The sequence below is a fragment of the Rattus norvegicus genome, chromosome 19 (assembly GCF_036323735.1).
Source record: "Rattus norvegicus strain BN/NHsdMcwi chromosome 19, GRCr8, whole genome shotgun sequence".
Classification (NCBI taxonomy): Eukaryota; Metazoa; Chordata; class Mammalia; order Rodentia; family Muridae; genus Rattus; species Rattus norvegicus.
This window is the reverse complement of record NC_086037.1, coordinates 51858777-51882828: the sequence shown is the minus strand read 5'-3', so window position 1 is coordinate 51882828 and position 24052 is coordinate 51858777. Positions and strand designations below refer to the sequence as shown.

General features: G+C 46.5%; 4 protein-coding genes across 4 annotated transcripts; 3 read left to right on the top strand and 1 right to left on the bottom strand.

Annotated features, from left to right (window-relative positions):
- Nucleotides 1–180: 180 nt before the first annotated feature.
- Nucleotides 181–6268, top strand: Tmed6 (transmembrane p24 trafficking protein 6). The gene is made up of 4 exons (NM_001106183.1): nt 181–428; nt 1287–1413; nt 2168–2316; nt 5926–6268. Exons 1-4 carry the CDS (start codon nt 216–218, stop codon nt 6151–6153), a joined length of 717 nt encoding a protein of 238 aa, NP_001099653.1. The 5' UTR covers nt 181–215; the 3' UTR covers nt 6154–6268.
- Nucleotides 6269–8380: 2112 nt separating this feature from the next.
- Nucleotides 8381–10523, bottom strand: Nip7 (nucleolar pre-rRNA processing protein NIP7). Its single transcript, NM_138847.2, has 5 exons — nt 10380–10523; nt 10188–10274; nt 9951–10089; nt 9223–9363; nt 8381–9047 (listed from the first exon to the last, which is right to left on the bottom strand). Exons 1-5 carry the CDS (start codon nt 10433–10435, stop codon nt 8928–8930), a joined length of 543 nt encoding a protein of 180 aa, NP_620202.1. The 5' UTR covers nt 10436–10523; the 3' UTR covers nt 8381–8927.
- Nucleotides 10524–10702: 179 nt separating this feature from the next.
- Nucleotides 10703–21453, top strand: Cog8 (component of oligomeric golgi complex 8). The gene is made up of 5 exons (NM_001106182.2): nt 10703–11105; nt 14239–14446; nt 15421–16248; nt 18300–18468; nt 20990–21453. Exons 1-5 carry the CDS (start codon nt 10711–10713, stop codon nt 21292–21294), a joined length of 1905 nt encoding a protein of 634 aa, NP_001099652.1. The 5' UTR covers nt 10703–10710; the 3' UTR covers nt 21295–21453.
- Nucleotides 21454–21547: 94 nt separating this feature from the next.
- On the top strand, nt 21548–23670 carry Pdf (peptide deformylase (mitochondrial)). Its single transcript, NM_001401071.1, has 2 exons — nt 21548–22101; nt 22740–23670. The coding sequence occupies exons 1-2, from the start codon at nt 21564–21566 to the stop codon at nt 22895–22897; spliced, it is 696 nt and encodes a 231-aa protein (NP_001388000.1). The 5' UTR covers nt 21548–21563; the 3' UTR covers nt 22898–23670.
- Nucleotides 23671–24052: the final 382 nt, after the last annotated feature.

Below are 24052 nucleotides of genomic sequence, written 5' to 3'. Positions count from 1 at the left end.
AGCTACTTTCTGGAGATGAAAGATCCTTCTGTGGGTCAACACGGTGGGGGAGGGGGGTAGTGGTGCACGGCACCTGTAGTGCAGAATATCTACAATGGCCCTGAAATTGGTCTTAACTGTGACTTGTGTAGTTAATGATTAGCTGGATGCTTGTCTGACTTCTTTTCCCCGGGACTGTGAGTAACTCACCTGCAGAAGAATCCACAGAAGGCAGCATGTTCGCTTTGCTTCTTGAGGCTGGGCTGGTGGTTCTGAGCCTAGTGACTTCTGCTAAGAGCCAGAGGACAGATCCCCTACATGGCTCCAAGGACCAGCCCCTCCTCCGTGGAGCTGACCGACATGACTTTGCCATCGTGGTCCATCCGGGAAACACAGAATGTTTCTGGCAATTTGCTGACCAGATGGGATACCTGTACTTCAGCTATGAGGTGCGTAAAGGCCTCTGTCCATACCTTTTATAAAGTGAGCCAGGTTTTTTATGAAGCCAAGGTCTAGGTCTCTATATAGCCATGTCTGTCACTTGTGAGTCAAATGGACCTTCAGTTAGAGAGCAGCTCTGGGGAGACTTGGACGAGCAGCCAACAACGGGAGCCAAAGCAGATGGGTTGGTCTGGAACTGGAAGCTTCAGAAAGAAGTGTGTTCCAATCCAATGGACAAAACCATGCTCCTTCAGGAGAGGAAACCTCCCCCTTTCCTCTGATTTGAGGGAAGACAATATTTGCTAAAGTAGTCACATTTATGGGGCATGTATCTTTAGTCCCAGCATTCAGGAGGCAGGGGGATTTCTGAGTTCAAGGCCAGCCTGGTCTACAGAGTGAGTTCCAGGGTAGTCAGCACTACATAGAGAAGCCTGTCAGGAAAGAGAGAGAGGGAGGGAGAGAGAGAGAAAGAAAGAGAGAGAGAGAGAGAGAGAGAGAGAGAGAGAGAGAGAGACAGAAAAGTAAGAGCTCTGTAATAGATTTCAAATGAAATCACTTCAGTTACTGGGGTGGGAACAGTGTCAGCCCTCCTGCTTGTGTTAATTCTGGCAAACTGGAGAATAACCAGCAAGAAGCTTCTCTATGCAACTAGACAATTCTATTTCTTTTTGGAAGGTGCCTGTTCCTTAGGCAAGTACACCCAAAGGGGCTAATGCCTCCCAAGGAGCGTAATACGAAAGTTAGAGGTAACCGGTTGTTTTTTGAGGTTGTGGGGGGTCTCGGACTTGAGGTACAGTACCAGTCTTGCTGTTTGAGTGATGCAGTAGGTACCCTTCTCTCTCCCTCTTTTTTAATGGTGATGGAAGGTTCAGCGCACTCTTGGAATGTCACATGACCGCCACATTGTTGCCACGGCACATACCCCACAGGGTTTCCTTATTGACACCTCCCAGGATGTTCGGGGCCAGATTAACTTTGCTACACAAGAGACAGGTATGTATTCATCTCCAAAGCTATAATAATAGTCATAAATTTCTATGAACTTGAGAAATAAGGGTTGGGGAGTGGTGGCATATCCCTTTAATCCCAGCACTCAGGAAGCTGGTGGATCTTTGTCAGTTCGAGGCCAGCCTGGTTACAGAGTGAGTTCCATTCCAGGTCAGCCAGGACTCTTAAACAGAGAAACCTTGCCACCTACAGTGACACACCTCCTCCAACAAGGCCACACCTCCTAACCCTTCCCCAAACATTCTTCCCAACTAGAAACCGAGCATTTAAATATAGGAGCCTATGGGGCCTTTCTCATTCCAACTACCACACTGGTCTTCATAGCTACATGGTAACAAAGCAAAAAACAAAGTAGGAATTAGCATTGGAAGAGAAAAACATTTTTTCCTATCTAATATAGGAGCTATCATTTAGCAAAATGTAGTTGTAATATTTAGTTAGTTGGTGATAAGAACAGCACCCTTTGCATCAAAAATGGGCCTGTTACTTCCTACATAAACAGGTCTGTAGTAGCAATTTGAAACCAAGGAACAAACTAAAAGTAGTAGTGCGTGGTCCTCATCCCAGCGTTTCAAAGGTTGAGGCATGAGAATTCTGGGTTCAAGCCCGCTTAGCTATATAGTGAGACCCTGCCTCGAATTAAAACTAAAATAAACTGATGATCAGTTATGTCTATGGGGAAGTGTAAGACAGGGTGGGGCACTGAAGATGTGGTAACGAGATCTGGGAATTCCCACAGGTTTCTATCAGCTTTGTCTAAAAAATGAGCAGAATCGCTTCAGTTCTATACAAGTGTATCTCAACTTCGGAGTCTTCTATGAGGGGCCCGAGATGGATCATAAACAGAGTCAAAGAAAACAGCTGAACGATACTCTGGACGCCATAGAGGTAATGGGATTGGTGTTCTTGGGTGGCCCGAATGAGGGAGGAGTCATAAAAACCAAGCTGGCAAAAGGAGCTGAACCCTCTAGTTCATCATACCGCGTGGCGCTCCTCTGTGGCCTGGGCAAACAATGGCTAACAGGTCCGTCTAGTGCACTGCCTGTTTGTAATATACACTCACAAACTTGTGCAGCTACCCAGGTACTTAAAGCAGAGCAAAATCTCATGTCCCCGCAAGAAATTTCCTTACTGCTCCAATTCCCTCTAGAATGTCCTAATCCTAGAAGCAGTTGTACTGTCCCTGTAGGTTTTCTGACAACAGAATCATGCTTGTGGCTTTATATGGTCGCTTCTTTCACATAGCCTGGCTTTTGTTGGAGACAAGGTCTTTTTTTTTTTTTTTAAATTTATTTTATGTATATGAGTACACTGTAACTATCTTCAGACACACCAGAAGAGGGCATCAGATCCCATTACAGATGGTTGTGAGCCACCATGTGGTTGCTGGGAATTGAACTCAGGACCTCTGGAAGAGCAGCCAGTGCTCTTAACCACTGAGCCATCCCTCCAGCCCGAGACAAGGTCTTTTTTTTTTTTTTTTTTAAAGATTTATTTATTTATTATATATAAGTACACTGTAGCTGTCTTCAGATACACCAGAAGAGGGCATCAGATCTCTTTACAGATGGTTGTGAGCCACCATGTGGTTGCTGGGAATTGAACTCATGACCTCTGGAAGAGCAGTCGGGCGCTCTTAACCGCTGAGCCATCTCTCCAGCCCGAGACAAGGTCTTAATATGTAGTCTTGACTGGCTTTATCTCATTATTAGACCAGGGTGGCCTTGAACTCACAGAGATCTACCTATTTCCCTCTTGAGTGTTGAGATTAAAGGCATGCACCACTGTGTCCAGTCTAATTTTCTTTTTCTTTTGAGACTGTTTTTCTGTGTAGCCATGGCTGTCCTGGAACTCACTCTGTAGACCAGGCTGGCCTCAAACTCACAGAAATCCACCTACCTCAGCCTCCTGAATGCTGGGATTAAATGTATGCATCACTGCCACCTGTTTGTTTGTTTGTTTGTTTGTTTTTTAAATAGAGTCTTACACTCTGTAGCTCAGACTGGCCTTGATCTGCAGCAATCCTCCTGCCCCAGCTTGAGTGAGTGCTAAGATTACAGGCCCAAACTATCACACCTAATTTACATAGTATGCTTGGCCCTTTCTGGCTGGTCCTTGGTTCCTTCCTTATAGCTGAGCATCCTACTGTTTAAGGGCAGTTTTGTTGGCAACTATCCACTCAGCAGCTGCCTACTGAGAGTTCTTGGCTCTCACAGTGCTGGTGATAATATTTGCAAACAAGCTTTTGTGTTTTCATGTACCTACAAGTGGAATTTCTGGGCATGACTTAAACTGTTTGGTTTTGTGTGAATTACCTGCCAGTTTTCCATAGTGGATAAGACCTTTAGGCAGCTATGAAGACTGTAATTTCTACCCATCTTAAAGTATTATGGTTGATGATAGCTGTCCTGGTGGCTGTGAAATAGATTTTCTGCTCTGAATTACACTTAAGCATTCTCATTATTGGAAAGGCCAACAAATTGCTATACAAATAAAATTTGCAATAAAACATAAACATTAAAGGCTGGATCAACAGTTAAGAGCACTCTCCTCTTCCAAGAGTACCCAGGTTCAATGCTAAGCACTCGTGTTAGGCAGCTCATGTGTCTCTAACTCCAGTGCTTACATGTATGTGGTACACATAAACTTACGTGTATGTTTATGTGTATGTAGCAGTTGGGAGGTAGAGGCAGGCAGATCTCCTGAGTTCAAAGGCAGTTTAGTCTAAAGAGAAAGTTCCAGGATAGCCGCAGAGAAACCCTGTCTTGAAAAACCAAAATCAAGCAAAATTAAGTATCTTTTCTTTTTTCAACTTTCTCATTTTTACTTGTGACATTTTCCTGATCTCTTCTGGTCAAAAGGTTTCTGAGACAATCTCACCGGTCTTAGCTAATCAGAGAACAGAACCATCTGACTTGCCCATCCTGTGAGTGGCCCCCACAGATAGTATAGTTTTTTTATTTTTATTTTTGTTTTTTTTTTTTTTCCTTTTCTTTTTTTCAGAGCTGGGGACCGAACCCAGGGCCTTGTGCTTGCTAGGCAAGCGCTCTACCACTGAGCTAAACCCCCAACCCCGATAGTATAGTTTTTAAGATTTATTTATGTATTTATTATATATAAGTACACTGCAGCTGTCTTCAGATACACCAGAAGAGGGCATCAGATCTCATTACAGATAGTTGTGAGCCACCATGTGGTTGCTGGGATTTGAACTCAGGGCCTCTGGAAGAGCAGTCATTGCTCTTAACCACTGAGTATCTCTCCAGACCCATAGTATAGTTTTTAAACTCACCATTAAACCAGCTGTGAGTTGTCACCTTGGTCGCATTCACCTGGATGTGGCTGCTCTTGGGGCATCTCCACTGCACATACAGGCCCAGAACTTCCTGATGCAGTTTTGAATGTCCAGGCTGTGCTGTCTTACTGGTCCAGCAGGAGGGCAGAAAGGCTAAATATCTTCTCATATGCATATTGACCATGTATCTTCTTTGGGAAAATGTCTACTCAGATCCTTTGCTCAGGGCTAGGGATGTAACTCAGTACTAGCTAGCCCTTGCCTGGTGTGTACAAACACAAACTCCCTCCCTCACAAAAAAGGTGTTAGGTGTTGGGGGAGGCCATCTTTTTCTTAAAACCTCCTTGTAAGAATTCTTTACATTCTGGGCACACTTCTGACTTGACACCCGACCTATAGAAGCCTTCTCCCATCACTCTGCCTCCTCGGCACACGTTTGTTTGACAACTGCCCATCAGTTATGGCAGCTTTTGTGCTACCATGGCAAAATTTGGTATTTGGTAGTTGCAGGAGACATTTTGCCAGAGACATTGCTCATAAGCCCAACAGAATCTGCAGGGACAAGGTATCAGTTAGGAGGGTAATGGCATGTTGAACACATATCTCAATCAAAAGATCTCAAAGTCTCTCGATAGTGGCTTTTTAAAAAATGATTTATGTGCGTTGGCATTTTGCTGCACATATGTATGAGTTAACACTCACTTGAAACTGAAACGCAGACAGTTGGGAAATGCCTTGTGGGTGCTAGGAATTAACTCAGGCCCTCTGGAAGAGCTGACAGTGCTCTTACCTGCTGAACCATCTCTCCAGTCTCTTGACAGCAGCTTATACACGAAACCTCAACAGGGTAGGAGATCAGGAGTTCAAAGTCATCCTTAGCTACACATTGAGTTTGAGGCCAGCCTGGGCTACATGAGAAATAGTTCAGTGAGAGTGTTTACCTTGAGCATGCAAGGCTATTGTGTTTAGGGTGCAGGCAGTTTTGTGGCTAGTAGGCAATCCTTCTTACCATGGGGGTACATCCCAAGCCCCATCCATGCCTTCCGACTTTAAACTACCCCAGCAATTTTTTTCAAGCACAGCCAAAGTAGCATTTATTAGCAGCTGCCATAGCACTGTTTCTCATAATCCTGAGTGGTATAGGTCACTCAGGGCGGGTGAGACCCGAACAGCAGCCAGCGTGGCTTTCCTCCTTCCCACAGGACAGTACCCGGAGGGTGCAGAACCACGTTTTCCACATGTGGCGCTTCTACAACTCTGCCAGGATGAGGAAGGTGGCTGACTTTTTCCTCCTGCAGTCTAACTACAGCTATGTGAACTGGTGGTCCACAGCTCAGAGCCTTGCTATTGTTCTTTCCGGGGTCCTCCAGCTCTATTTCCTGAAACGGCTTTTCACCATCTCAACTGACACAAAGAAGCCAAGATGCTAACATAGAGCATTATATGTCAAAGATTTGATCAAATCAGCTTTGTTAAGTTATTGGGGTGGAAAAAGTCAATTTAAATCCCGTCTCTGAGTCCATCAATAAAGGCAATGGCAGTAATAAAAAAGTGAGTTCTGATGCTGATTATTCTAAAATATATATTAAGTTAAAAGTTTTCTTTTTTTGAGACGGGGCTAGCCTAGAACTTGCTGGGTAGACACAACTCACCTCAGACTAAAGAGACTCATTTGCCTCTGTGACCCCACTGCTGGCAAGGTGTGCACCACCGTCCTTATCTTTGTACTGCTGTCCTTTAAGCTTCCCTGACTGCACTTAGAGAAGGGGTTCTGAGGATGAAGCTCACCTGAGTAAGTACCTGCTTTGTATACAGTTTGGGCTTTGATCCCTGATACCACATAAATTAAGAGTGGCAGCACTCCGATCTGAACTCTAGCACCGCCAAGGAGGAAGCATTAAGATCAGCCTCAGCCAGTGCAAGACCATATCTCAAAGTAAGTTAAGTCTGAAATAAGAGTTGGAAACGAGGCAAAGACAATTTTTGGAGTTTAAACATTTTTAATCCATCGTAATAGGACTACAAAGGTTAGTGTCCCCACCTTCTACCTTGTCCCAGGGATTGAACATGTCAGGCTTGGTGGCACATGCCCTTATCCACTCTACCAGCCTGCCCAGAGTTATCTTGCTGGCCCTATAGTGCCCTTCAGTGGTTGAAAATATTTTACTTTAAAAGATGTTACCTTTGGAAACTGGTGTGGTGACAGACCTATGATACCATCATCACTTGAGAGGTTAAGACAGCCTGGGCCTCATAGTGTTTCTGACCAATTTAGATATAATGTTAACACCCTGTCTCAAAAAATAAAAATGCCCCCTAAACTGGCAAAAACAGATATTAAGAAATTATTCTGAAGCTGAGCATGGTGGGCACATCTTTAGCCCCAGCATGTGGGAGGCAGACATATCTCTGAGTTAGAGGCCAGCCTGGTCTACAGAGAAACCCTGTCTCAAAGTGGGTGGGGGTTAGGGCACACGGGGGTTTGAGGCAGTATGGTACACCTATTTAATCCCAGAACTTCAGAATCAGATGGATCCAGGTTTCAGGCCAGCCTGGGCTACACAGCACATTCTATGCCTGTCAGGGATACATAGTTAGAATAAACTGTTGCAATAAAAAAGTAACAAAAGTATTTCAACACAGCCAGGAAAGATGGCTCAGCAATTAAGAAAGAGCAGTCTCGGGGGCTGGGGATTTAGCTCAGTGGTAGAGCGCTTACCTAGGAAGCGCAAGGCCCTGGGTTCGGTCCCCAGCTCCGAAAAAAAAGAACCAAAAAAAAAAAAAAAAAAGAAAGAGCAATCTCTTACAGAGGACTAGAGTTGGGTTCCCATCACCAACAATGGGCAGCTCCAAGGAATCCCCACTGTTTTCTGGCCTCTGAGGACACTGATATCCGTGGAAGATACCCACGCAGACGCAGACACACACGCACACACAATTTTCTGTTCTGAGACAGGGCATTTCTACTGTTTACGAGATCCTAGGCTGGGTGATTTCCAACTGTTACTTTCAATTCTGAATACTACTGTTACATTGATGACTAGAGGTATTATTTCAGTTTTGTGGGTTTTGAGTTTGTATTTTAAGGCTGGCCAGGATCTCCGTATGTAGATCCTCCAGGCTGGTCTCAAACCCACAGAGCCCCATCTGCCTCTGCCCCACTCTCCAAGGCAGTTTCATGTTTTTGTTTTTCTTTTAAGAAAGGAAGAAAAGAAACTTGTCTAAGCAGAGTGACTTGTCCAGCCGGCAAGTGGCAGAATTGAGGCTTGAATGTAGATTCTTCCACACTATACACCGCTCACCAAAAAGAAAAATAGTCAAACTGCATCTATTACATTTATTAGGGGCTGGAGAGATGGCCAGTGGTTAAGAGCACCGTTGTTGGGGGTTGGGGATTTAGCTCAGTGGTAGAGCGCTTGCCTAGGAAGCGCAAGGCCCTGGGTTTGGTCCCCAGCTCCGAAAAAAAAGAACAAAAAAAAAAAAAAAAGGGCACCATTGTTCTCACAGAAGACCTGGGTTCAATTCCCAGCACCTACATTGTGGCTTATAACCAGTAACTCTAGTTCCAGATCTGAAGCCATCTTCTGACTTCCTTGGGTACCAGGCACATATGCAGTGCACATCCATTCATGCCGACAAAACAATTACACATATAAAGAAAATAAAACCATTACAATTTATTAAACTCCATATATAAAACCATAGGCATGGCCTACTGTCCTTATATAGCTGTTTCTAACTTTAATATTAACAAACATTAGAAAGTCCACTGTGCTGTTATAAGCCTGGAAAAGAGTTATCACAGATAACAGTAAGATTATCCCTGTCCTCGGTGAAGTAACTTAGAAACCGTCACTCAGAACAAGGCTTCTGAATCAACGATGATGCAGACATAAAATAGAAACACTCAATTTGCTCACACAAATGCTCATAGGTTCTGATTTGTCTGTTTTAGATTTCTGAGACAAGCCTCACTAGGTAGCCCAGGCTAGCCTTGAACTTGCCAAGTAGCCTGAGCTGGCCTTATCCTTGTGATCCACCTGCATTTGGCTCTAGAGGGCCAGAAACCCTATTTTTGAGCCATTTCTGTTGATAAGAATCCAAGCTGCATATCTCAGTGTTATCCAGATTTAACATGATGGCCGGCACACAGGAAACAAAGCTAAGTCCTCTCACACAGCAAAATGTTCTTGGGATGGCCATCTTAAGTTAACGTCTCTTCATGGCGTATGTACTCCCCAATGTCTGCTTGATGGAACACCACAATTGCCATGGGGTCCACTTTCCTGCAGTCTTGGGTAGACTTTGCTGCCACCCCAAAACCCTGGAATTGAAAGAACAGACACTCGCTCATTTACAGAAAACACAAAACCAAAAACCTATGTTGAAGCAGTTATATCTTTGAGAAATGTGTAGGGGCCAAGGTCAGTCTCAGAGGTGCTGATAGGAACCACATCCTTTTCAGTAGGTACTTGGCATTTGCAATGGCCGCTACTCACCAAAGGAACGTCTGCCATGGAATAAACCACTACTCCCTGGTACTGAGACGTGTTTTCAGTGATCCGACCCAGACCGGATTTCAACACATGGTTTCCATACAAGAAGGACTGCTCAGCTCCAGGCTTTATCCACACTTTATACTGAAAGAGAGTTAAAAGCCAAGAGACAAAGATGCTAGGTTCTATCTCTGCAGGTGGATTAGTGGCTGCTCCTGTGTTTAAGGAGACCGGTGGGGAGAAGGAAACCGTTCCCTTTTTTTTTTTTTTTTTTTGGAGCTGGGGACCGAACCCAGGGCCTTGCGCTTCCTAGGCAAGCGCTCTACCACTGAGCTAAATCCCCAACCCCGAAACCGTTCCCTTTAAGTTGTTTGGACCCCGATTTTTGACCTTTCACCATGGAGTCCCATCCTCAACTTTACATTGCAACGTTTAGGTTACAAGCAATTTACATAATAGGTAACAATTTTTTTTTTGGACCCTAGGATCATCCACACCACTGCCACTTGTCTCTGCTTTCTGATACCCAGCTGACACTGTGGAGGCCTGCTTTCCTGTAGACAACTAGGCTATGCAGCTCCACAGCCCTCTCGGAGCCATAACGCTCCCTAACCATGTTCAAACGCAAGCTACAAACAGTTTCTTGCACTGATATTGTCAGAAACTGTTCTCATCTGGCCGCCATTCATGACTTCATCCCGGATAGCAAAATGGAGACCAGGTCCACATACCTTGGCGTAGGGTGCAAGGAAATCCAGAGCTGTAACGTGCAACCGGAACTTGTGGGTCTTGGTAAACTTTCCAAAACACGTACCCAGGGACACTAGCTTATCTCCGGAGATGTTGGCGGCCAGCTTCAGGATCATCTCACTACAGGGGCGTGGGAGGAAGGTACCCGGTGACGGCCACTGATGGATGCCGGCCTCCAGCCCGATACACAGTGAGCACCAAGCCCCATATCACCTCACCTCACATAGTACACTCGGTCGTTGTGCAGCCGGAAACAGTAGGTGCCGTCCGGTCTGTCCACCAGGAGTTGTAGATTCTCTCCAATGCTGAGGGCAAGAAGAAGACTGGCAGCTGAGCAGGAACCGTCCCGCCCCAGTGCCGCATCCCCACTCCCCGCACGCCCGTCCCTCATCCGCCTCTCGGGTTCTTACTATTTCGCAATCTTCTCAAACATTACGCGGGTCTCTTCTTCAGTCAAAGGCCTCATTTTCCCACTAGCTTGGCTCTCCGGATCCTCGTGCCTGGAGAGCCGGAAGTGGAAGTCACTTTATCTCTACTTCCTGGGTACACCAAAGCGTGCCTCTCTAGCCTAATTTTACGTGTTCTTTGCGCTAGCGCCACCTAACGGCGAACTTCTGGGGACAGAAAGTCGGCTAGGTGAGAAACCATAGAGACAGGAAATGTTTCCCAACTGTTTCCGTTTCCACCAGCGAAAACAGCGCCCTCACGGGTCTGGAGAGGAAGTGACGGTGTCGTGGAAAGATGGCAGCTGCTCTGTCTCTCCAGCCCTCCACGACAGCTTCTGCCACGACAACAGCCACAGCAGCTGCGCTGGGGGAGGTGGAAGATGAAGGACTCCTGGCGTCGCTATTCCGCGACCGCTTCCCTGAGGCCCAATGGCGTGAGAAACCCGACGTGGGCCGCTACCTCCGGGAGCTGAGCGGCTCCGGGCTGGACCGGCTGCGTCGCGAACCGGAGCGCCTGGCGGAGGAGCGGGCCCAGCTGCTGCAGCAGACGCGGGACCTGGCCTTCGCCAATTACAAGACGTTCATTCGCGGTGCGGAATGCACCGAGCGCATACACCGTCTCTTTGGAGACGTGGAGGCGTCCCTCGGGCACCTGCTCGACCGTTTACCCAGCTTCCAGCAGAGCTGCAGGTGAGGCTGGCCTAATACTGAGCGGTGCATAAATGTATCTGACGTAGGTCACCCACACGTAGTGCACAGAGCTCTCTTCTGATTGCCTCATGAATCCACTTAAACTTCACAACAGCCATCTAGGTAGGTATCGTCATTATTTTACAGACAAGGAAGTCGAAGTGAAGTCACTTGTCCAAGAACACAGTAAGTTTCCAAGTCAGAATTGAAAGCCAACTCCCTCATAGGCTGTTGTATTCAAAGATAATAAAAGTTCAGCCAGTCATGTTGACATTTGTGATCCCACCACTTGAGTCGCAAGGTCATCATCCTAGTTTGAGTATTGAATTCATAGCCAGCCTGAGATGCATGAGACATTGTATCAAAACAAACCAAAAAGTCTGTGTGAGGCAGTTCATTGGGCCTGACATAGTTAACCCTATATAAATACACACACACCCGCGTGAGCGCGTGCGCGCGGACACACACACACACACACACACACACACACACACACACACCCATGGTGGGCTGGAGGTGCTCAGCTTCAAAACTTCCATTGATAGGAAGCTGACAAATCCTATTTGAAGACATTGTAGGTTGTCAAAAAGCATTTCCTTTATAATCTATATTACCTTTCTAGATCCTCAATCTAATATACTTAGTTCTGCTATTATCCAGCAGATCAGTTTTTCTTTGGAGGCTTGGTTTTTTGTTTTTGTTTTTTTTTTTTCTTTTTTTTGGAGCTGGGGACCGAACCCAGGGCCTTGCGCTTGCTAGGCAAACGCTCTACCACTGAGCTAAATCCCCAACCCCGGAGGCTTGTTTTTTTTTTTTGTTTTTGTTTTTAATTTTTTTAATTTATTTTATTTATATGAATACACTGTAGCTGTCTTCAGACACACCAGAAGAGGGATGGTTGTGAGCCACCATGTGGTTGCTGGGAATTGAACCCAGGACCTCTGGAAGAGCAGGTTGGTGCCCCCAACTACTGAGCCATCTCTCCAGCCCGGAGGCTTGGTTTTTAAAAAAGGTTTTGTATCCTGTATGTCTGAAAAGAGATTGAGAACTTCATAAAGCTAGTTTCTGAAATTATTATAGAAAAGTGGAGAAAGTTTAAGTGGGAGAATGAAAGTTATATAGCAGCACATAACATTAGGACCGGAGGGTCTTAGGGCAAGAGTGTGGCTTATAGGGTGGCTAGTGCTCTATTAGAAAACTATTAGGGGCTGGAGAGATGGCTCAGCGGTTAAGAGCACTGGCTGCTTTTCCAGAGGTCCTGAGTTCAATTCCCAGCAACCACATGGTGGCTCACAACCATCTGTAATGGGATCTGATGCCCTCTTCTAGTGTATTTGAAGACAGCAACAGTGTATTCACATATATAAAATAAATCTTTAAAAAGAATGTTAAGGGGTTGGGGATTTAGCTCAGTGGTAGAGCGCTTGCCTAGGAAGCGCAAGGCCCTGGGTTCGGTCCCCAGCTCCCAAAAAAAGAACCAAAAAAAAAAAAAAAAAAAAAAGAATGTTAATAAAATGTGTATGAGTGTTTGCTTGCATGTATGTCTCTTGTGGTTTGCCCTGGAGTTATCTATATGATGCTAATTCCACTGCCCCAAGGACGGCTGCCAGTTGGAAGGAAGAGGAGGAGACAGGAGGGACAGAGAGTAGTAGTCTCGGAGGAGAGAAAATGGAAGCTGAAGTTAAGATTCCACTCTGTTTACAGGTTGTTATTAATGTTCTTAAGGGATGGATGTGTACTGGGCTTTGTATGTTTAGCTGGGCATTTACATCTTATCAATTGGGTCAAAGGTTATTGTGTTGTGTGTTCTTTTATGTGACGGTTTGAATGTAGGAAGGTGCAGCGGCTGGAGACACTGGGCCGCTGTGGAATTGGGACGTGTGTTTCTGGCATGGAAACCTGCCTCGGGAACTAGATAGGTAGAGAGAGTGTTGCCAGGCTCAGAGAGAGGCATTTGGCAGTGTGATATGGGATGGAGCAGAGTAGGTGAGACGCTTTGCTGACTGAGAATTAAGATATCCAACAGATATCTTGGGGCACTGCAGTGCTGATCCTAGTAGCGAAAAAAGACAGCATTTTTATTTCTTTTATTTTTACAACAACATATGTCTGTGCACCATATGTGCCTAAGGAGGCCAGAAAAGGTTGTCACATATCCTGGGACTAGGTGATTGTGAGTCACTAGATACGTGTGTTGGGACCTAAACTGGGGTCCTCTGCAAGAGCAGTGATCACAGCGCCACCTCTCCAGCTTTAATTCTAGCTGGTGAGGGACTTGTATACTTTCCATACGTTTACTTTGTGTGAGGTCCTGTGTACATGTCATCCTGCCTGTCTCGAACTTTCACACCAATGAAAAGACAGGTCTAGAGAAGCCAAGTACTTTGCCATAACATTGTCCTTCTTTATGAGACCTAGAGCAGTTCAGTCCTAAATGTGACAGTCTATGCAGCCAATCCAAATCCATCAACCATTTTTAAAATTCCATGTTCATGTGGAAGTCAGAGGACAGCTTGTACAAGTGGGTTCTCTCTCTCCATTGGAGGGATGTGGGTATTAAACTTAGGTCAGCAGGCACTGTTGACCCCCTGAGCCATCATGACGACTCCCATGCAAGCCATCTATTAATGATGTGATCTTGGAAAGTTCTTTCTTTCTTTCTTCCTTTATTTCTTTTTTTTTTTTTTAAGGTTTGTTTATTATATATAAGCACACTATAGTTGTCTTCAGACCAGAAGAGGGCATCAGATCCCATTACAGATGGTTGTGAGCCACTATGTGGTTGCTGGGAATTGAACTCAAGACCTCTGGAAGAGCAGTCAGTGCTCTTAACCGCTGAGCCATCTCTCCAGCCCCTTGGAAAGTCTTTTCCAACTTAAACGTTTTCTCAAGTGTAATAGGAGTTGTAGGTTTAAGGTGAGGATTTTTGTTTATATAGGGTTACACTATGTATCCCTGGCTGGTCTGCCTCCGCCACTGGAGGGCTGGGACCATGGGTGTACCCCATCACAGCCAGCCCTGTGTGAAGATTGAAATAGGTTAGGTAGACCAGCTAGCCCAGGGTCCAGTAAGTGCTTTGTTACAAACTGCTGTGCAAAACAGTAAGGACACACATTTTCCTGATTGGCTCTAGGAACTTCGTGAAGGAAGCTGAGGAGATCAGCTCCAACCGCCGGATGAATACCCTGACTCTAAATCGGCACACGGAAATCCTGGAGATTTTAGAGATTCCCCAGCTTATGGACACCTGTGTCCGAAACAGCTATTATGAAGAGGCACTGGAGCTTGCAGCCTATGTACGGCGACTGGAAAGGAAATACTCCTCCATCCCTGTTATCCAGGTAGCCAACTTGCCCAGAGGGCCCTCAACTGATGATCTTATGGCTAATTCTGTGATTGTGACTAAACCTTTCAGTAGAAACCCTTGCATATTTCATATCTTTTCTGCCAGCCAGTAAGCTGAACAGAAGATATTGATGCACTTATTCAAAGATCCTCATGTGCCTGACACTTAGGTACTAAGAATACCTTGTGAAGAAAACATTCAGGACCCTGGTTCTCATTGAAGCTTCTATTAGAGAATATAATTGATAAATTGATAAATAGAATTTGTAATTAATAAATAACAGTATTGCAGAGATTGGTAAATGTCTGAAGAAATAAGCCAGAGAAAGCCAGGCAGGCATGGTGGGGTGTGTATGTAAACTCAGCACTTGGAAGAAAGGGACAGAAGGGTCCGTCAGGAGTTCAAGGCCATCCTTAGCAGCTTAGTAAGTTTGAGGCAAGCTTGCTGAACTATCTGAGATTCTATTTCAGAAACAAACAGACAGAACCAGGTACAAGGGTGGAGATCTGGCAAGGGTTACTAGAGTGCAGCTGCACTATCATTGTCAGGAAAGGCTTTTCCAAGACCTTAATGATGAGAAAAAAAACAGGACTTAAAGATCTGGGGAGACAGCAAAACAGGTAAGGTGGGAAGAAGTTGGCGTGTTTCGGGGGTCCCAAAGCAGCCCCTGTTATTGGACTGTGATAGGTAAGTCTGGGGCTTTAGGAGTTGGGTAGGGCTGTAGAATCAGGCAGGCCTGGAGACCATGATGAATGGTTGTAGTTTGTTGATTGTGACGGGAAATCCTAGGACGATTTTTGAGCAGGAGAACTAGTTATGTAATCAGATCTCTGTAAACCTGCAGGTGTCAGCTTTAGAAAACCATGTTATATGTCAGGAAAGCCACAAGAATGTTGGCTTCCAGGGTTAATAGGATGGGTTCCAAAGTATTTCTCTGAGAGTGTTAAACGACTCAGTGTTTATTGCCAGGGCATTGTGAATGAAGTTCGCCAGTCCATGCAGCTGATGCTAAGCCAGCTGATCCAACAGCTGAGGACCAGCATCCAGCTCCCAGCCTGCCTGCGTGTCATTGGCTATCTTCGACGCATGGATGTCTTCACTGAGGCTGAGTTGAGGGTGAAATTTCTTCAGGCCCGGGACGCTTGGCTTCGCTCCATCCTGACTGCCATCCCGAATGATGATCCTTACTTCCATATCACAAAGACTATTGAGGCTTGCCGCGTCCATCTCTTTGATATCATCACACAGTACCGTGCCATCTTCTCAGATGAGGACCCCCTGCTGCCACCTGCCATGGGCCAGTACACTGTGAATGAGGGTGCCATCTTCCATGGATGGGTGTTACAGAAAATCTCACAGTTCCTGCAGGTGCTGGAGACCGACCTTTACCGGGGTATAGGTGGCCGCCTGGACTCTCTGCTTGGACAGTGCATGTACTTTGGGCTGTCCTTTAGCCGGGTGGGGGCTGATTTCCGTGGCCAGTTGGCTCCTGTTTTCCAGAGGGTGGCAATCAATACTTTCCAGAAAGCAGTTGAAGAAGCTGTGGAGAAATTCCAGGATGAGATGACTTCATACACCCTCATCTCAGCTGCAGCCATCCTGGGCAGCAGCAACATGCCTGCTGCAGTGCCAGCCACACAGCCAGGGACGCTGCAGCCACCAATGGTGCTCTTAGACTTCCCACCTCTCGCCTGCTTCCTCAACAACATTTTGGTTGCTTTCAATGATTTACGTCTCTGTTGCCCTGTGGCCCTAGCACAGGATGTAACTGGGGCCTTGGAGGACGCCCTTATGAAGGTGAGTAATTTTCTGCTACCTTGGGTTGCCCTTGGTAACAGCCAGTCAAGCTATTGTATAGAACCAGTCCATATAACCATGGTATCTGCTGACTTTGAGAGGTTTACCGTGATCTCTGATGGATCACCGTTTGTGGGGTGATCCTGGAAGAAGCTATAAAGTACAGTACCTGTGACAATCAGTCTGTTGCTTGATACTAAACTTCCAGAAATTCAGCAGATTTTTTTTTAAAGATTTTATTTATTATATGCATTATATGTATGTAGGTGAGGACACTGTCACTGTCTTCAGACCCACCAGAAGAGGGGATGTGATCCCATTACAGATGGTTGTGAGCCACCATGTGGTTGCTGGGAATTGAACTCAGGACCTCTGGAAGAGCAGACAGTGCTCTTAACCACTGAGCCATCTCTCCAGCCCCCCAGTCAGTGTTCTTAACTGCTGAGCCATCTCTCTAGCCCCAGTTCAGCAGCTTAAAATGTTAACAGATAGCTGTAAAAGTATCTTTTATTTGCCTGATGTAATTGTCTTCTCTGAGGCTTACTGTCTACATCTGCTAACCTAGGCCTAGTCCTGGAAGCTTCTAGTATACTCTTATTTAAAGATCTAGGATATTTTCAGCCTCTGGATTTACTGCCAAATAAGCTCACCCTTTCTAGCTCTTTCTGAATTCTGGCTGATTCTGCTCAAACTCTAACTCAGCTGTTCTGCTCAAAGCTCCTCTCCACTGCTGACTGATTCAAACTGGCTTTTCTCAGCTTCTGACTGAATTGCTCTGCTTGTCTTCATACTAACTTTGGCAATGTTTTTTTTTTTTTTTCTTTTCTTTTTTTCGGAGCTGGGGACCGAACCCAGGGCCTTGCGCTTGCTAGGCAAGCAGTCTACCACTGAGCTAAATCCCCAACCCTTGGCAATGTATTCTAATCTTCTGGCTCCTTGTTCTCTGGCTTGTTCTCTCTTTGTAACCTGTCTCTGTACGACTGTCAACTGTAAAACTGCCCATCCCCCCACCCCTTCTCTCTTAAGTATCTCTCTTTCTTTGTTATTGTGAGAGTTGGGCATATCCTATTCTGTCATATTTTTCTCTGAGTTGTCACTTTGTCTGCCTCTCAATTAAACATTGCTTCCAAACATGGGTTCTACAATCTAACTTTACCTTCAGTGTTTGGGATTAAAGATGTGTAATAAGGGCGTGTTTGTATTCCAGCCAGAGTGGCCCTGTTGCTGGATTAAAATCCCTTATATATGTCAGCTACTATCAATGAGCTAGGAATCTAGGTATAGTGGCTGGGTTAGGTGTTCAGTCTCACAGGCTATATTCAGGGTGTCAGCTGGGTCCAGGCATCTGTTGGAGTTAGAATTCTGGGTTCCCTTAGAGGTTCATTCAGTTATCCGGTGCCATTCTGTGCCATTGGAAAATTGCAGAACTGAGGCCCTCAGTTCCTAGAGGCCATCTGCCACAGGCATCACACGACATGGCTGTTTCTTCCTCAAGGCTATCAGGAGAGCATCTCTCCTGAATTATTTAATTACACCCCATCTACTAAAACTGGGAACCATACAGAACACAAACCATTGGGTCAGAAATCTACCAGTGAGGGGTTGGGGATTAGCTCAGTGGTAGAGGGCTTGCCTAGTAAGTGCAAGGCCCTGGGTTTGGTCCCCAGCTCTGGGGGAAAAAAAAAAGAGAGAGAGAGAGAAAAAAAAAAAAGAAATCTACCAGTGAAATGACACAATTGTGTTTATTGTTCTGAATTTGAACAAGATAGCAATTAAACATCTGTTTGGAATAATTTTCTTTGTTTTTTCAAGACAGGATTTCTGTTTATCCCTGGTTGTCCTGGAAGTTGTACTGTAGACCAGGTTGGCCTGGAGCTCACAGAGCTGTGCCTGCCTTTGCCTCTGTCCCTAGCCCTAAGCACTGGGATTAAAAGACCTCCCTCCCCTCGACCCCCGCTGTGAATGAACTTTCCTCATGCTGCAAGTCTGCTCTTCCACACAGCAGCAGCACACTTCCTCTGTGGTTGATTTTTAACATCCTTGTCTTGTAGGTAACCAAAACAATCCTAGCATTCCATCGTGCAGAAGAGGCTGTGTTCAGCAGTGGGGAGCATGAGATCTTTGTCCAGTTCTGCACTGCCTTCCTGGAAGACCTTGTTCCTTATTTGAACCGCTGTCTTCAAGTCCTTTTCCCACCAGCTCAGATAGCCCAGACTTTAGGTAAAAAAAACGGAAACATTTTAAAAATTTTGTTTGTTTGGTTTTTGATATGGGATTTCTCCTCAGAGGTTTCTCTGTGGAGCGCTGGCTGTCCTGGAACTCTGTAAAGATTTATTTATTTTATGTATGTGAGTGCTCTATCTGACTGCACACCTTCATACCTGTCGGAAGAGGGCATCAGATCTCATTACAAATGGTTGTGAGCCACCATGTGGTTGCTGGGATTTGAACTCAGGACCTCTAATCACTGAACCATGTCTTTAGCCCTTATTTTTTGTTTTGAGACTGGGCAGGATCTCAGTATGTATCCTGGAACTCACTTGGTAGACCAGGCTGGCCTCAAACTCAAGAGATCCTCCTGCCTCTGCCTCCCAAGTAGCTGGGATTAAAAGTGTGTGCCATACCCAGCCTAGTCAAGTCCCAGGCTAACCTTGAACTTTATATATGGTTGACACCATTCATAAACTTCTGGTCATCCTGCTCCTTCCAAGGGTTGGGATTATAGGCATGTACCACCACTCTTTTTTTTTTTTTTAAGATTTATTTATTATTTATACAGCGTTCTACCTGCACATGCATGCAGGCCAGAAGAGGGCATCAGATCCCATTATAGATGGGATATATAATGTGGTTGCTGGAAATTGAACACAGGACCTCTGGAAGAGCAGTCAGTGCTCTTAACCTCTCAGCTGTCTCTCTAGCCCATGGACCACTACTCTTAAAAGTAAGAAGTTTTACAACAGTATCACACAACCAGACCACCAGAGCTCCCAGGGACTAAACCACCAACCAGAGAGTACACATGGAGTGACCCATGGCTCCAACTGCATATGTAGCAGAGGATGGCCTCTTGGTCCTGTCAAGGCTCCATGCCCCAGTGTAGGGGAATGCCAGGGTGGGGAGGTTGGAGGAAGTGGGTGTGTGGGCACCCTCATAGAAGGAGAGGGAGGGGAGATGGGATGGAGGTTCCGGAGGAGAAACTGGGAAAGGGAATAACACTTGAGATGTAAATGGGGGCTGGAGAGATGGTTCCGTGGGTAAGGGCACTTCCAGAGGTCCTGAGTTCAAATCCCAGCAACCACATGGTGGCTTACAACCATCTGTAATGGAATTCAGTGCCCTCTTCTGGTGTGTCTGAAGACAGTGACATTGTACTCAAATATATAAAAATAAATAATTAAATCTTTAAAAATGTAAATAAAAAATATCCAATGAAAGGAAGGAAAAAAAGTAAACACACATAAAGTAAGAACTTTTATATTCATGTAACTAAATAACATGTGTATTAGCGTAAGTTAGTGCCTTTCTGAAAAAATACAAAGGTGGTAGCCATCACTAGCACCTGCCTTTAGAAGTCTTGTCACCTTATATGCCTTGGTAGACATTCCTCAACTACCCGTTGTATGCTTTTTTATATATATAAAATGTTCAGAGACATGGTTTTGTTTGTTTTAAGGTAGGAGTCTCACACAGCCTAGGCAGGCCTTACTGTGTATTGGAAAATGACTTTGAACTCCTGGTCTGTCTGCCCCAGCTTCCTAAGGACTGGGATTGTACGTGTGTTGCCGCCAGGCTTGGCAGAGAAGTGGTTTTAAAAATGTCTTTCTTGGGGCAGGGGATTTAGCTCAGTGGTAGAGCGCTTACCTAGGAAGCGCAAGGCCCTGGGTTCGGTCCCCAGCTCAAAAAAAAAAAAAAAAAAAAAAAGTCTTTCTCAGGGTTGGGGATTTAGCTCAGTGGTAGAGCACTTGCCTAGCAAGGGCAGGCCCTGGGTTCGGTCCCCAGCTCAAAAAAAAAAAAAAAAAAAAAAAAAGTCTTTCTCATTGGACTTGGTGGTGCTGGCCTTTAATCCCAGCATTTGGGAGACAGAGGCAAGTGGCCATGAGTTTGAGGCCAGCCTGGTCTACACAGTAGGTTCTAGGACTACCAGGGTTACGTAGAGACTTTGTCACAAAGAACAAACAAAAATAATAAAAATAAACAGTAAAAAATAAAATTTTCTCTCAGTTCTAGATCTCTTATGGAGCGGGGTTAGGGGAAGCACAGCTTCTCTCAGGCACTGGGTCAGTGATGACCTTGCCTAAGGGTAGCCGTGCTCTACTTTGAACTAGGCCTTTCCCTTGGGTCTGTCCCTGGACTCTAGTGTTTACTGAGTGTCTCCTGGCTCTGGCTCCACCCAGCCTTACAATGGGACTCCAGTTTAACTGTGTTTCTGTATTACAGAGATGCTTTTAGCCTGGCACAACTTTAACCCCAGCACTTGGGAGGCAGAGGCGGGAGGATCTCTGTGATGTAAGAGACCAGCCTGGTCTACAGAGTTCCAGCACAGCCAGGGCTACACAGTGAGACCGTCTCGAAATAACAAAAATCTCAAAAAGTAAAGATGTTCTTGCTGTATTGGAATATGCAATTGTGTCACTTCTTTACCTAGTGTCCCCTTCCTCCACCCCCCCCCCGAGATCTCTGCATTGAATTTAATAACTTTTTTTCTTTTTCATTTCGTTTTTCCTACCATCTTGGTCAGGCATTTCACCCACCCAGCTCTCCAAGCACGGAAACCTTGGACATGTGAATATCAGCGCCATCCAGGAACCTCTCGCCTTTATCTTGCCTAAGAGAGAGGCAGTTTTCTGTTTAGATGACCAGGAGCTAGTGCCGGACCTCGTGGCCCCAGCTCCAGAGCTTCCTGCGGAGCAGCGCAGCCTGGAGCCTATTGCTTCAGCGACCCTCGAGAGCGGGTCAGAGAAGGGAGAATCAGGGGAACCGCTGCCTCAGGAGCCCGTGGAGGGGGAGCCGCTGCCGGCCGAGCCACCGAGTGAGGAGCCATAGGCAGTTATTCCCTGTCCCCAGGCTGGGGAGCGGACTAAGGGCACGGCGCTGCCGGCGGCTTCTGGAGAGGGAAGGTGTGTGCAGTTGGGGGACTGCTTTGCCTAGAATAAAGCAGAGACCTGTGGAACTTGAGAGCTTTAATAAAACCGAACGACTGTCGCCATCTGGCTGCTGTCCCGGATGATGGGTGCCCGGAAGTTATGCGGGAACTACGCTTCCCAGCGTCCCTGGCGCTAGCCGGAGGACGGGCTGCGGCGTTTTCCTGCACCATGGCGCTGCTGGGCAGGCTGCTGTTGCCAGCGTGGGTCACTCTGAGCCGGGGGCAGAGTTGCAGCTCATCGGCCAGTCTAGAGGGCGCCGCGCGCACGCGCTCCTACTGGCGGTACTTGAGGCGCCTTGTGCGGGGAGCGCCGCAGCCGCCATATACACGCGTGTGCCAGGTAGGGGATCCGGTGCTGCGCACCGTGGCGGCCCCTGTGGAACCCAAGCAGCTGGCGGGGCCGGAGCTGCAGCGGCTGGTGGAGCAGCTGGTGCAGGTCATGCGACGGCGTGGCTGTGTGGGCCTGAGTGCGCCTCAACTGGGAGTGCCGCTGCAAGTGCTGGTGCTCGAGTTCCCGGACAGGCTCTTCCGTGCCTTCTCACCACGCCTGCGCGAGCTGCGTCAGATGGAACCCTTTCCGCTTCGTGTGCTGGTGAACCCCAGCCTGAGGGTGCTGGACAGCCGCTTAGTCACCTTCCCCGAGGGCTGCGAGAGTGTCGCCGGCTTTCTGGCGTGTGTGCCTCGTTTCCAGGCAGTGCAGATCTCAGGTGCAGGGGACTGGGGCAGAGGGGTGGCCTTGCTCTTCCTGGCTGGGGACAGTGCAAACTTAGCAGTTCTCAGGAACACACGGAACTCTGGGCTGACAACTTTCTGAAGGGCAGGGCAGCCCTGCCTAGATGGGTCACAGGGTGCCAACAGGGTAGATTCCTTAGATATGGAGTCTGTCTCTTCCTTTACTCATAGGTAGGTATAGATTTCCATATACGTGTGTCTGTCTGTATTTGCACACATGATTTTTCCAGTTTACCTGTCATGGTGGAGGCTTGTGTAAGAAAGTGGGACTCAAATTTACCCGGATTTGGGAACAAGCTATTCCACGCTAAAGTCTACGTTGGTTTAGGATATATGGTTACTATTTGCTACAGTGTCAAGCTGCAATAGCTTTGATAAATCACACTTGAAAAGAGTTTGATGATTTATCCTTGCCCTGTAGTAGAGCTGGGAATCAACGCTGAATAAAAAGTTGGCACTGGGCCAAGATGAGGTATCCTTTCTGGGAGGGATTAGAGCTGTTGCTCACATTCACTCTTGGATGTTGCCTCTGTAGATAGGCTATAAATAGGACAGGAGGTTGACATGAATTCAGCAAAGCCTCACCCCTGGGAGTCTGTAACTTTTTTTTCAGGACTGGACCCAAAAGGAGAGCCAGTGGTGTGGTCAGCAAGTGGTTGGACAGCCCGAATCATCCAGCATGAGATGGATCACTTGCATGGATGCTTGTTCATCGACAAGATGGACAGTGGGACATTTACCAATCTTCACTGGATGGAGGTGAATGACTGAAGCTCTTCTTGAATTGGAATCTGGAAACCCAGCATCCAGGCCAAGGTGGTCACATCTTGTGCTTCAGCTGGGAACTGGCTCCAGTCTGACAGTAAACAGTGGACTGACTGCTGGTGTGTGCTGGACTGAGATAAGTGATAGAAATTCTTGCCCTAAAATCAGATCTGACGGAATGATTACAGCACGAGTACAGATAGCCCCTTGAAGGAGGCGCAGCTACTTCCTCACAGTTTCCCACGGAGAGAAGTGGGCAGGTAAACATTCTCGGTGCAAATGACTTCGTGAGACAACACATTCTACCCCCACAGCCAATGCTTGATAAGAAGGTAGTCCAGATATCTGAAAGTTCTGTTTTGTTTTTTGGGACAGGGTTTCTCTGTGTAACCTTTGCTGTCCTAGAACTCACTGTGTAGACCAGGTTGGCCTTGAACTCAAAAGATTTAACTGCCTCTGCATTCCTGAGTGTTGGGACTGAGGTGTGTGGGACTGAGGTGTGTCGAACTGTTGCAAGACTGGAAGGCTGTTTTAAAGTGTGGTGGCACATCTTTAACTCCAGTCCTCTGTGCGCGGAGAGGCTGATGATTGAGGATAGCTAGGCACTTAGGCTAGAGTATTTGCTCTTGCAAATCACTAGAGTTGAATTCTGAGTGTTTACATCAGACAGCTCACTGCACCTGTAACTCCAGCTCCAGGGAGTTGAGTGCCTCCTCCTGGCCTCCGCAGGCACTGTTCCCTGCACAGAGATATAATTAAAATCTAAAGAACAAAGCGTCTACCAGTAGCCACTTTCAATCAGAGCAGAGCAAACAGTAAAAGGCCAACATAACCTTGGCTGCAGATTCAGTTCTGGCCCTTTCAAGCTTTGAACTTACAGCTGGAGTATATATAGCTCCGGATGGAACAGTACTTAAGTGGAGGGACCTGGGTGATTCCTAACATCAGGAAGTAAAATACAGAAGAATACCAGCTACTGGAGGTTACTGTGATCTGTGTCACGCAGTGGGGCCCATCTAAACTGGGCAGCATCTATGTATTCAGTAGCAGTTACTAGGTTGTCTCATGGGAACATAGACCTAACATTGCCATTCCTATAATCCCAGCCCTTCAGAGCTGGAAGCAAGAGGATCAGGAGTTTGGGGTCTGCCTGAGCCTTAG

Bases quoted from the DNA above. Each gene is read 5' to 3' on its own strand.
- Nip7 (NM_138847.2), bottom strand. From the start codon at position 10,435: ATGAGGCCTTTGACTGAAGAAGAGACCCGCGTAATGTTTGAGAAGATT. The intron at 10,275-10,379 runs GTAAGAACCCGA...TCTTGCCCTCAG, and splicing joins TTTGAGAAGATTGCGAAATA to CATTGGAGAGAATCTACAAC. The intron at 9,048-9,222 runs GTGAGTAGCGGC...TTTCAATTCCAG, and splicing joins CCATGGCAGACGTTCCTTTG to GGTTTTGGGGTGGCAGCAAA.
- Pdf (NM_001401071.1), top strand. From the start codon at position 21,564: ATGGCGCTGCTGGGCAGGCTGCTGTTGCCAGCGTGGGTCACTCTGAGC. The intron at 22,102-22,739 runs GTGCAGGGGACT...CTTTTTTTTCAG, and splicing joins CCAGGCAGTGCAGATCTCAG to GACTGGACCCAAAAGGAGAG.
- Cog8 (NM_001106182.2), top strand. From the start codon at position 10,711: ATGGCAGCTGCTCTGTCTCTCCAGCCCTCCACGACAGCTTCTGCCACG. The intron at 16,249-18,299 runs GTGAGTAATTTT...CTTGTCTTGTAG, and splicing joins TGGAGGACGCCCTTATGAAG to GTAACCAAAACAATCCTAGC. The intron at 18,469-20,989 runs GTAAAAAAAACG...CATCTTGGTCAG, and splicing joins TCAGATAGCCCAGACTTTAG to GCATTTCACCCACCCAGCTC.
- Tmed6 (NM_001106183.1), top strand. From the start codon at position 216: ATGTTCGCTTTGCTTCTTGAGGCTGGGCTGGTGGTTCTGAGCCTAGTG. The intron at 429-1,286 runs GTGCGTAAAGGC...TGGTGATGGAAG, and splicing joins ACCTGTACTTCAGCTATGAG to GTTCAGCGCACTCTTGGAAT. The intron at 1,414-2,167 runs GTATGTATTCAT...GAATTCCCACAG, and splicing joins CTTTGCTACACAAGAGACAG to GTTTCTATCAGCTTTGTCTA.